This window comes from Palaemon carinicauda, chromosome 21, assembly GCF_036898095.1.
Source record: "Palaemon carinicauda isolate YSFRI2023 chromosome 21, ASM3689809v2, whole genome shotgun sequence".
NCBI classification, from domain to species: domain Eukaryota; kingdom Metazoa; phylum Arthropoda; class Malacostraca; order Decapoda; family Palaemonidae; genus Palaemon; species Palaemon carinicauda.
In genome coordinates, this window is record NC_090745.1 from 3637614 (window position 1) to 3650696 (window position 13083).

Sequence of the window (13083 nt, forward strand, 5' to 3'; positions counted from 1 at the left end):
TGCTAGTAATAATAATAATGATAATAATAATAATTATTATTATTATTATTATTATGTCTCATTCATTAAGCAAAAACTAATCAGCCTTTAAATGGCTGGAAAAAAAAATTCTTTAAAAGTATTTTCATCAAATATCTAGTCATGTAGAGTATAAAGTACATACTGTACATTTAAAATCCGGCGACATATATCGGATGTTACTTTGAAATACATGCATGAGTAAACTTCCTGTGTGATGCAAGGTAATATACAGTATCTGGTTTAGTGTACATTAGTGTAAAATAAACTCTAAGGGATGTTAGTGTAAGATTTCAGCATTGTATAATATTTAAGGAGGGAGTTTGAAGGTTTAAAGGCTACTCATGAAGGGCAGAGGCAAGGGAAAATGACATTGCCCTATCAAGCAGGACAATACCTGAGAGGCTAACCATTATACATATGATCTACTTGCCCCCTCTTCACCCAAGCTAGGACCAAGGAGGGCCAGGCAATGGCTGCTGATGACTCAACGGATAAACCTATACGCTCCCCCGAACACCCCATCCTTAGCTCACAAGGATGGTGAGACTGCAGCGACCGAAGGGACTAACAAGTTTGAGTAAGACTCGAACCCGTCTGGCAATTACCAGTCAGAGACTTTACCACGTAGGCCATCACAACCCTAAACCCCCAACCATTTGGTCTTGTGTACCCCTTTAAAGGTTTAAAAGCTGCTCATGAATGGCAGAGGAAAGGGACAGTACTATTAACCTAGCAAGCTGGACAATGCCCTAAAGCTGACTATATATACATATGGTCAATGCCAAAGCCCCCTCTCCACCCAAGCTAGGACCAAGGAGGGCCAGGCAATGGCTGCAGATGACTCAGCAGATAAACCTATAGGCTTAACAAAACCCTCCATCCTTAGCTCACAAGGATCATGAAGTTGCAGCGATCAGAGGAACTAATGAGTCTGACGGGGACTCGAACCCCAGTCTGGGGATCACTAGTCAGAGACGTTACTACGTAGGCCACCTCAACCCTAAACCAACAACCATTTTGGTCTTCTGTACACCTTGAGCATTTTTATACTTTCATATGAACCATTAAAAAAATGGATATTGATATATAATTTTCTTATTCAATCTCAATGCAGATTACCTCGTGTATTGAGAAGTATTGGGTATTCTCTCAATTCAATGTACCCCCTGAGGAGTAAGAATATCTCACTGGGGGTACATATACCCCAGGTTGAAAAAAAAAACCCTTATTTCAGATTTATAATGAAATTCATTTTGTTCATGTAGTATTTGGTGTTATGCAGTTAAATCTTTTATGTCAAGATAAAACTTCAAAAGTTCAAACTTGCTGCAACTGTTTATATGTTGAATAGGCTGACCTAATTCTTTCTATAGTTTATATATGAAATATCTGTTTTGATGTGATTTTCTTTTAAATATTTTATTTTAATTGTTCATTATTTCTGATATCGTTTCTTTATTTTCTTTCATCACCATGACTGATCCTAAGAAGAATATTTGCCTATTTTAGCACGTCTCTCAAGAAGATTAAAGCTAGTGAATCTAAGAGGCATGTTATTACAATGGCAAGATAAATTGATCCTGATAAAGATATGAAAATGGTGAAAAAGGTTGTTTAAAGGTTTAAAAGCCGCTCTTGAATGGCAGAGGCAAGGGGCAGTGACATTGCCCTAGCAAGCAGGACAATGCCCAAGAGACTGGCCATATATCATACGATCAGCTCCCAAACCCCCTCTCCATCCAAGCTAGGACCAGGGAGGGCCAGGCAATGGCTGCTGATGACTCAGCAGATAGACCTATAGGCTCCCCAAAAACCCCCCATCCTTAGCTCACAAGGATGGTAAGGTTGCAGACACTAAAGGAACTAACGAGTCTGAGTAGGACTCCAACCCCCGTCTGGTGATAACCAGGCACAGACATTACCAATCAGGCCACAACAACCCTACCAATACAGTATCCATGATGAAGAGCACATTGGCCAAAACGTGCCTGAAAAGGCTCCATCATCAAAAACTTCTACAATTTATGTGGAGAGGCATAATCCATGATGAAATTGAATGCTAATTATCTATCCCTTTGAGTAGAACAACAGAAGAATGAACCAAGTCTTTGTTTGAAGACTTTCGTAACAAAAATACAAATGTAAAGGACACTCCATTTGCAGAGTCAGGGATGCTTTAATAAGTTCAAGAAGCACATTAGTTTACACAATGTTAAAATTCAAGGAGAAGCTGCCACTGCCGAAGAATCTCCCAAATTCACGATAAAAGTCATCAATGAAAAGCAGTCTCTGCAAGAACTTATCCTTAATGTCGATGAGACAGGATTATTTTTGAAGAGAATGGCCGATCATTCATTCATTTCTAAAGAAGCGAAAACTATGACAGATTACAAGGCAAGCCGAATATAGATTAACATTAATGTTATGGGGGTAATGTTAATGACGATTTCAAGCAAAGCTATTTGTTAGTTCTACCATGCCCCTAATCCCCGGGCCTTCAAGAACATCTCAAAGTCCACAATTAACTGCGATTTAGATGACTAATCCAAAGGGATGGGTCAACATGGTAATTTTATTCCAGCAGTAAAGGAGTACAGTATTGCAGGGTATAGAAACTTCCTTTAAAGGTTATGTTGATCGTTGATAATGAACCAGGATATTATTATTATTATTACTAGCTAAGCTACAACCCTAGTTGGAAAAGCAAGATGCTATAAGCCCAAAGGCTCTAAGAGGGAAAAATAGCTCTGAGGAAAGGAAATAAGGAAATAAAAGATATAAGTAGTAATGAAAATAAAAATAAAATACATTAAAAACATTAACAACATTACAACATATTTAATTTATAAACTATAAAATGACTTATGCAAGCCTGTTCAACATAAAAACATTTGCTGCGAGTTTGAACATTTGAAGTTCTACTAATTCAACTAATCCCATGCATGAAGAAGGGATACGATATTTATCAAGCAGTATTAAAAAAAAGTTCTTCTAGGACTGAAGCAACTCAAACAGCAATGAATGGTGTATGGAAAAAAAACTGTGCCCTTAATTTTTTCATGATTTTAAAATCTCAGAAGAACCAGCTATGGACATATCGTGGACTGTGGTATCAATTAGTGACGAACTTGAGATGAAGTTGGCAGAAGATTTTGAACAATTCATAGCTTATAAGCAACCACTGGCAAATGAAGAATTGCAGTTTGAGGAGCAACAGAAAACTGAAGAAAGTTTCCCTGATCCAGAACCAAGAAATTTGATGCTCAAAGAAATGCAGCAGGAATGATTCGTTGTACTGGTACACAATTTTCCCTTTCTTAAAAGTTAGAGAGGATTCTTCCCAGAGGGAATGGGAAGAAGGGCAAGGCCCCTCATTCCTATCAGCAATGCATGCGCTTGTTCTTATGAGAAGCGTGCTTAGTTACCCTGTGTGTGCGCACTTTTACTGCATACTGATACGTCTTTTTGGGAAGGTACCTTCCTATGTGTATCTCTCGCCTCATGAGAATTATCAAGTTTCTAAGCTTACTAGAAGGTAAATGTGCAGACGACTACAGCTCTTGGGAAAACTGCAAACTTTTTTCTTTAGTAATATCCCTCACAAACAACACAGCTTAAAAAAAAAAAAAAAAGGTGGGGAGGGGGGAAGGGAATAAAACCAGCAGTTGAAGTTGCTTAGTTTATACTCACCAATGGCTGTAAACAAAGTGTGTCTGGGGGGAGGGGGTCTCACCACCCACGTGGCCAGTAATGACCAACACCTCATTACAAATCTTACAGCTAAGTTCCAGCTATGCTAAAAGCATACAGCTACCTCTATTAAACGACTCAAGATTGTATTCATATAGAAGCAAATAAAAAGTTAGAAGTAAAATCCTGTTATTATGTCAATGTTGGTCAATTACATCATTATTGGAAATGGAAATAACATAGAAGTCTAAAATTTTATTGATAAACACAGTAATTTAGCAACTTAAGGCATTCTAAATAATGGTCATAAATATACGTACTGCTAAACAGAGAATATTCTTTTTAAGATACTTCCAAGTTGATTTTAGAACTAACTCATTTTCATATCAAACTATACCATTAGTACCTTTAAAACTTAAGATAAACAAATTTTTATGTTAAAATTTTTAAAAATTATTTTATAGGAATCATTTTAGAGTAAACTACAAATATCATTAATTTTTAACCCTTTTACCCCCAGGCTATTTGGAACTTTCCAACCCTTAACCCCCAGGCATTTTTTTATCAAGCTTATTTTGCAATATATATTTTTCAAATTGCTGTAACAGCCTTAATTTTCATCATAGAGGTCAGGATGGTCTCATTCTTTTGGAAAATGCCCGAAGTTTCTCAAAAAGTTATAAAAAATATGCAAAAAAAATGTAAATAGCAGTTTTTTGCAAGGAGATACCAGTACGTCCATGGGGGTAAAGGGATGAGTTTTGTGAAACGTACCTGTACGTCCATGGGGGTAAAGGGATGAGTTTTGTGACACGTACCAGTACGTCCATGGGGGTAAAGGGATGAGTTTTGTGAAACGTACCAGTACGTCCATGGGGGTAAAGGGATGAGTTTTGTGAAACGTACCAGTACGTCCATGGGGGTAAAGGGATGAGTTTTGTGAAACGTACCAGTACGTCCATGGGGGTAAAGGGATGAGTTTTGTGAAACGTACCAGTACGTCCATGGGGGTAAAGGGATGAGTTTTGTGAAACGTACCAGTACGTCCACGGGGGTAAAGGGATGAGTTTTGTGAAACGTACCAGTACGTCCATTGGGGGTAAAAGGGTTAAGCATTAAATGCCAATGAACATTTTTCAAAAGGTCAAAAATAGTGATAACAATGCTTGAGCAAAGGTGTCTTTTTCTAGTAAATTTGACATTATAATTTTGACTTAACTTTTGGGAATTAAAATGAAAGCTAAAATACACACAATATACAAGTTCTAAAAAAATAATTATTCTCACATACCAAAATATACAAACTTTTTCATACCAAAAATTACAAAAATATTTTTTCCTTATACCAAGAGGACACCATTAAATTCAAGCTAAAACTACTTTGCATTTTTTTAATGTTTTTTGGGTCAAAAAGGCAAAAACCAAAATTTTTTTGTTGCAATATACTAAATGCCAAACAAAATGATATTTTTATTTTAAAATAAATTTTTAAATATACTTAACTGGTAGTTACATATATACTGTACCTTTTATATATATGTAACTACCAGGAAAGTATATTTAAAAATTATATTTTTATTTTAAAATGAATTTTTAAATATACTTACCTGGTAGTTACACATATATAAAAGGTATGTATATGTAACTACCAGGGAAGTTACATATTCAAAATTTAGATTTATCAAGTGAAGATTGGCTGTAATTTCTATAATACTGTACTGATTTTATGAAAATACAGTATAGATTAGTTTATTAAAATTAAAATTAACAATAATTCACTATTATAGCTCTACAATAAAAAATGAATAAAGAGCCATGAAAACTGGATGAACCTAATGTATATGGCAAAGTATTGAATTAAAAAACTCAAGATAGAGACGACTGGCGAAATCTAACCGAGACCCTTTGCGTCAGTAGGCGTAGGAGATGATGATCATCAATGTACATGTGAGGACTTCATCTGTATTTCATTCTTGAAAATATGAAATATGAACGTAGAGAGGAGAGGTCCCCTTTTTTTTGTTTCATTTGTTTGATGTCGACTACCCCCCCCAAAAAAAAATTGGGGGAAGTGCCGTGGTATATGTATGTATGAAATTTACCATTCTCAATTTGGAAAGAAACGGTTTTCTTCTAAATATATCTTTTTTTTTCCGAGATGGCACTGATCTCTCCCTCAAGCAAAATCATACAGGTACCTGATGATGTCAAAACCAACAGTTCTGAAATATAAAGATTTTAGATTAATTGGGGTTAGATGGAGATGGTTTGGGCATGCTCTTCGCACTCACCAACCTTTCAACTGAGCTCCACAAGGCACTAAAAAGAGTTGGATGACCCAGGTCTACATGGCTGAGGACTATGAAGTGTGAAGTAGGAGAGGATGAATGGAGAAGTATTGATTTGAAAGCTCAAGACAGAGACGACTGGCGACATCTAACTGAAGACCTCTGCATCAATAGGTGTAGATGATGATAATGTATTAATTAAAATCATATCCTAAAGGGCCCAAACAAAATCTAAAGAATGTACAGTATTACCAAACAATATTTAGTTAAAATGTAAACTAAGAATCTTAAACAATATCCTATTAAAATTATAAACAAAGCATTCCAAAGTATATCTATTAAAAATGTCACCTAAGGGTACTAAACAGATTTAATTAATGAGCTACATAAAAGTTTCATCAAATTCTAACTTGAGAGTCCTGAACTATGCTTAAATGAAAGGTACTCTACAGTTTGCAAAAGTAATTTTAATTATATGGTGACCTAAAGGTCACAAATAATATTTAATCAATATGTAGCCTGAGGGTCCTTAAAGAGTATTTGATAAGGTTGTAAATTGGTCACAAAAAAAAAAGGATTTTATAAACTTGTAACTAGGCCACAAAAAGGGATTTTGACGAAGGAAAAATCTATTCCTGGGCGAGGAACCTGTGTCCTCTAGCACCATTTCTAAGGCATAGATATTGCTGAATATACCAGAGAAAAAAAAGAGATGCATGGAATGCCAGGAATAAACCTAACTCGCTCACTCATTGAGTGTCGGTATAGAAAACTGGGGCGTGATTGAACCACGACCATAGATCCCTCTCCAATTAGACCTCTCCTTCATCAACATCCCCCCTCTCTATCCCTACATCTTCCCACCCCCTATCCTCTTTTCTCCTCAGCACTTGCGTTGGTCAGACGTGTTTTGTAACTTGGTCATGAAAAGATTGTAAACATGTTAAACAATAACTAATTAACATTTAACCTGAATATCCAAAATATGACAAATTCGGAGATAATTTGTATTTTTCCTAACCATACAAACCTTAGCTATTTACATTGGGTATTACTTTCGGCGTAGCTGAAATGACGAGCCATTAGATTTTAATGAGGGTTTCCTACCCCGCGCTAGTTAGCAGGGGTAGCTTGCTACCCCTCCCTCCCTCACACACCTGTGAAATGTCTCACTTCACTTAGAGGTAGGACTTGACTTGGGGGACAGGGCTGGCGGGCAAATATGTGTAAATAGCTAAGGTTTGTATGGTTAGGAAAAATACAAATTATCTCCGAATTTAGTCATTCGTTCCGTAACCGAAATACAAACCACGCTATTTACATTGGGTGACTTACCCCTTAGGAAGGGTGTAATGTCCCCAGCCATACTGGCTTTGGCTTTACCGGGGGACTCAGAATCCGAGTGAGTCGCACTCGAGAAAAGGAGTCCCTGCACCTCACAAGTTCCTTGCTCCGCAAGGAAACGTGTGGCCTACATAAGCTTGTGTGTGAAGGAAGAAAGTGTGACCCGTCCTAGGCAGTTGACCTGGAGTTCCAGAAGGAACTCTGGGTTAGGACGTTCCCAATACCACCTCGTCAGGGTATGGGGGACGCGACAGTATTGAATCAATACTCGTAACACAAGGGAGCATGGTTTACCTGCAGAGGTTTGAGGTCAGCTATGCAGAGACCAGGATGCTGCTTCCCCAGTAGAGGGGACGATGAAGAAAGAAGTAAGGGCCAGACATACTTCTTTCGTTCATGCAGACTAAAACCTGATAACAATGCCCTCAACCTTCTGCTACCTGTCCAAAAAGGAGCCTGAGGTTTGGCCAGCTGTTGTGTAGCCACCACAGAGCGATAGAAATGTATCGATACTCCTGTGGGTCACGTCCTGCAGGAAGCGGGCTGCGAAGGTCATTAGACGCTTCCAGACTCCAGCTTGTAGCACCTGCGTCACAGAGTAGTTCTACTCGAAGGCGAGGGACGTTGCGATGTATCTGACATCGTGCTGTAGGGCGACGTGATGGGGGAGGGTCTGGATTCAGGTCGAAATGAATGCCCTTGAGTCCGAGCTGAAGAGGTATACTGGTGACTCTCCCGTGTCCTCCCTGTGCTCCCAAACCGGCTTGCACGTGAGGACAAACTGCAGCTGTTCTCAAAGATAACCCTTCGATTCCTTTACTGGCAAGAAGGAAAAGGTTTGGGTCATCTGATACAGAACGGAGACTCGAAATCTTGAAGGAGTCGAACCGAAGGTCCGGGACTCCAAGATTCTGAGTCTAGAAAACAACTCAGGAGCGAACCTGAATTTTGCCTTCCCCTATCCTCTTGAAAGGGCGGAGTCGTACGAGACCATGAAGATTGCTTACACACTGGCCGAGGTCAGAGTGAGCAGGAGCACCGTCCCCCAAGACGGAATACGATCAGAGGCCTGACGTACTGGTTCTTGAGAAGATCTCTTAAGGGACTAAAGAGTCCGAACCATGCTCCATGGCGGAGGTCTCACTCCGACTGGGGGAAGGGACGTTTGCAGCTTCGCATGAGCGAAGAAAGGTCCAGCGGGAAGGAAAAAGTCTATTCCTTTCAGCCTGAAGGCCAGGGAAAGGCTGAGCGATAGGCTTCACTGCCGAGAGCGGAAAAGTTTCCTCCCGCCGAAAAGCAATAACTCCGTTATTGCTGGAGAAAAGGCCTAAAGGGAAGAGGTATCTCTCCCACGACACCAACCACAGAAGACTCTCCACTTCGCCTGGTAGACCCCTACGGATGACTATCGCAGGTGACGCGACCTACGCTCCGCGACTGTAGCGGGTTGTCTCTTCTTGAGGGGGCGGCGTAGTGTCTCCAGGCGTGAAGCCGAAGCAATGCAACGGCTCGTGAAAGATGTTGTAGTGTGGTTGTTTGAGTAGCCTGTGTCGTGGAAGAAGCTCTCCCGGGAGTTCCGTCAGGGGAAGCAGAGGGTCCGAAAACCGTTCTGCGTATAGTCACAGCGGACCTCTCAGGGCCATCGAAAGGTTGACAGACAACCTGGTCTTGTTAAGACCCATTCTCAACAGACAACAATGGTGGGAAGACGCAGGCGTCGATGTTGTCCCACCGTCACCGGAAAGCATCTTGGGGTCTGAGACTGGAGGGAAGAACAGTGGAAGCTTGAAGTTCCAGGCTGTCGTGATCAGGTCCCCCAGGCCAGGACTTGCTGGTTACTATAGGCCAAAGACCCCCAGGTACTCTCTATCTGTGAGGCTCTGCTCAGATGGTCGGAGAGAACATTCCTCTGCCCGGATTGAGCGAGCCGATAGTGGTATTGAGAGGACCTCGGATCATCTCAGTATCTCTACTGCAAGATGCGAAAGTATGAAAATGCGCCTCCCTGCTGGTTGGAATACGCCAGTACCATGAAGTCGTCGCGCATGGAGCGACTCGGCAGGATCAGTAGGATCTGTAGAGGGGCCAGACTACGGCCCCTAAGCCTACCTGAATGATGGGGAGGTACCCTTCAGGTCCTGAGCATAGGCCTGAACCGGAACATGCCTCCCCCCCCCCCCCCTTTTTCTTTGACGAGTCCGAGAACAGCATCAAATGTGGGGAAAGGACGAGAATATCCACTCCCATGTAAGAGGTTCCAAAGGTCGACCCATTGCCGGTCTAAACGTTCCGCTGACAGAAAGTCCGGTTAATCGTTGTTTGGATACCACCGGAACTTGGGCCGCCTCACAGGGAACTTATCCTGAGGCGACCGTTCGGAACTAGACGGGTCAATGAGGAAAAGAGACCTAGGAAACGTTCCAAGATAGGGCTGAAAGCTCTCCTTGACTGAGAACAGGTACTGCGACTCTCCTCAGCCTTGCCACAGTCAACTGAAGGGAAGGCTCGGAGAAGGAGTCAAGAGCATCTGGTGTTCCTAGGCGGTCACCCATCCAAGTACTGACCAGACCCAACGTTGCTTAACTTCGCTGATCGGACGAGAAGCGGTGTTTTCAACGTGGTATGGCCGTTGACTCAATATCATGGCTAGATATTCCAGATGTTGAGGCAGAAGTAGAGAAGGCTCCTAGCAAATTACCATGATCCCTCACTCTTAGTAAAGACCCGGAAGCTTGTCCCGGTGTCGAAGAAGGTTGAACCCGAGCCTACCGGAGTTGACCAGACCTCCAAAAAGCGAAGGAGGCGGAAGCCTGCTCCTGAGCGGCCATGAGGAAAGCAGGGAGAGTTCTCTGGGGAAAAACCTGCGATGCCGCGGCGGGATCGCCACACCGCATCTCAAGCAGGAACACCTGTAGTCTAGGCTGAATTCCAAGAGTTTCCTGGAAGATGGATGGAATGGAACCTGGAAGTACCCATCCTCCCGATCCAGGGCCTAAGGAGTCCTGCAGCCTCATTATCAGTCTGATCGACTCTGCTGTTCCACGCTGGACGAAGTTTGTTCGACAAACTTGATCAGAGCTGAGAGGTCGACAACGGAACTCCCATCTCAGATGCTTTCCCAGAAGAAAGGATCGACTGAAGAAGCCGGGGGGGGGGGGGGGGGGAGCCATCAACGACCCTATGGAGGACCTTCTCCTAGGGCATGGATCCTTCTACCCAACGGGCAAACCTCTTGCCGACCCCATGGCATAGAGGTTCAGTGACACTGGATTCGCTGACAGTGATGGAGAGATGGTAAGAGCGAGGCGCGATATCCTTGGCTGATCACGTAGACCGTGCAGGAATCGGCATCGGGAAGCTGTTATTCGGACGAGTAACCTTAGGCATCCCCCCAGCGTGAGACCTGCAAAAGGGTTGCCAATCCTAGTTTGTGAACTCTGCCGCTCCCTCTAGGATTATGCCTCCCGGCCTCCCGTGCTACCTGTCCCTGACAGGAGGGGACTGCTATTGTACACCTTGTCTTAGCTGCCGTAGCCGGTCCGATAACTTAGGCTGATGAGGCTGAATGAAGAGGCGTCGGAGGCCTGCAGGGTCTGGAAGAAAGCGCCTTGGAGGAGTGAAAATTGAAGTCGACTTCCTCCGCACAACAGCTGTCCATGTCTCTGTCCTTGGGCTCAAACAAGCTCCTCCCAAGGATGGAAGTGTGTCTGAGCTTGTCGACATCCACAGATGAGACACCCGAGAGGAAGCCCTCGGTCACTGAGTCTAGATGCTCCAGCATCGAGTTTGCCCGCAAGTTCGAAACTTGGCGACAAAACGCCAAGGTGCTTGAGCCTGAGAGGAGGAAAGTACCCATGATCTTCCTTGTACAAAACCTCGGGTCGCACCCGAGGAGGGAAAGAACCTGGTAAGCCCCTTCCACGAGATGGAGAAGAGGAAGGGCTAAACCAGTCACCCCTTGCCCGACGGAGAAATCTCGAACGGAAAGCTCCCTGGCAAGACCATTCCAGGAAATGACGAGGAAGAAGGGCTAACCCAGGTTCTGGAAAGAAGAATGTTGCTCAGACCTCCCTGAAGATTCTTCCTGCTCTTGCATGTGCCATGCTCTGCGTTTACGGGGTGAAGACCGTGTTCTGGAAATACGTGCTCCAGAAGACTCGCCAGGCTGGCCGTGTTGCAAAACCCCGACGGGAATAGCGGTCACAATCGCCCTGGCGCTTGCGCGATGGTAAATCAAAGGTTCGCGCGTGGCCGAACGTGGAAGCGCCCGTGCGCGGGTACGCAGGAGCGCAGACGAAAGTGCGCGAGGGAGCGCAGAAGGAGGGCGATAGTTCACAGGCGAGCGATGACCCGTAGGCAAGCAATGGCTACTGCAGGAATCGAGCCGGCGCTCGCGCGATGGAACACCGTTGGTTCGTGCGATGGAACACCGTCGGTTCGCGCGACGGAACACCGTCGGTTCGCGCGACGGAACACCATTGGTTCGCGCGACGGAACACCATTGGTTCGCGCGATGGAACACCGTTGGTTCGCGCGCGAGCGAACGTTGGAGCGCATGTGCGCGGGCGCGTGGGCGTGTGGTCGCGCAGGCGGTCGGGAGACCGATGGCGCGTAGGCGGGCGATGGCGCGTCTTGGCGAGCGATGGCCCGTAGGCAAGTGAAGGCGCGTTGGCGATGGCCCGTAGGCAAGAGAAGGCGCGTTGGCAAGCGATGACACGTCAGCAAGCGTTGGCGCGTTGGCGAGCGGTGGTGCGTTAACAAAACGCTAGCGCGCAGGCGAAGAATCGTGCGGGCGCGTTAGAAACTAGGGATGGTTAGCGCGCATCGCGCAAATCAGAAGGCGCGCAGGTGCATCAGGAAGGTGAGCGCTGATGCAAGCTGTCAGTCAGGTGATCCTGGACGGTCAGGAAAAACCGTTGGCGCCCACTAGTGCGTGGCAGGAAAGGGCGCGCAGATGTGCGCTGGCGATTGAAGAAAGCTGGCGCACAGAAGGACAGAAGTAAAGGTGAGCGCTGGCGAGCAGGAGGAAGATCTACGGCAAGACTCAGCTACTGGAGATCGTGGTCCACAGCAGGCGAGCGCTAGATCGCTACTGATGGTGTCCAGGGGACCTGTAACGCATGGAAGATCGATGGCGATCGTTGACGCGCAGGAGATCGCTAACGAGTAGGTGAACGTTGGCGCGTCTGTGGTCGCTGGCGAGCTGAAGGGCGACGCGTGGAATCCTGTGCGTACAGTAGCTTAGAAGCACGCGCAGGCGACCGCGAGCGTTGCTGCGCTGGGGTAGGCTGACGAGCCGGATCGCGAGGGTGAGGAGAAGAAGAGTCCTTGTCCAAGACCTGAACTGAAGTTCTAGGTCACGCAGGCGAACATGGGCGCGAATCAGGAACTGGAAGCGCAGGTGCGCTCTGACGGGCAGGAGATCTAGAGCGCTCAGGAGACTGATGGCGCGCAGGGTGTACAACAGGAACAGCAGGATGTTCGGAGTCCTCAAGAGAGCGCTGGCGAGCAGTGGGGCGATGATCATCAGGAGAGCGCTGAGGAACAGGAGAGCGCTGGCAAACAGGAGAGCGCTGGCAAACAGGTGAGCGCTGGCGAACAGGAGAGCGCTGGCGATCAGGAGAACTCTGACGAGCAGGAGAGCGCCTGTGCGCTAACACTGTAGAAGGGCGTGCAGGGGAACCCTGACACGCAAGGGAAGACCCCCCGTGGGAGGCAACCCTTTGCCCCGAAGGGACCG

The 13083-nt window shown here is 45.0% G+C and overlaps 2 protein-coding genes and 1 non-coding gene across 4 annotated transcripts in view; all 3 read right to left on the bottom strand.

Annotated features, from left to right (window-relative positions):
• Window positions 1–13083, bottom strand: part of LOC137615159 (transient receptor potential channel pyrexia-like) — a 495727-nt gene that overhangs the window by 329388 nt on the left and 153256 nt on the right.
• The window catches only part of LOC137615154 (origin recognition complex subunit 5-like), a 46226-nt gene continuing 37937 nt past the window's right edge, over window positions 4795–13083 (bottom strand). Inside the window, exons 12-13 of one of the 2 annotated variants that reach the window (XR_011039166.1) lie at window positions 5319–5933; window positions 4795–5213 (exon numbers count right to left, since the gene is read on the bottom strand). Coding sequence is in view for 1 of the 2 variants with exons in the window: in XM_068344788.1 (XP_068200889.1) it covers window positions 5888–5933 (46 nt within the window). In the remaining variant the exon portion in view is untranslated. Of the gene's footprint in view, window positions 5934–13083 lie in introns of both variants that reach the window. The other variant, XM_068344788.1, reaches the window with a different exon arrangement.
• On the bottom strand, window positions 9859–9977 carry LOC137615578 (5S ribosomal RNA). Its single transcript, XR_011039253.1, has one exon. It is a non-coding gene; the product is annotated as a 5S ribosomal RNA (ribosomal RNA).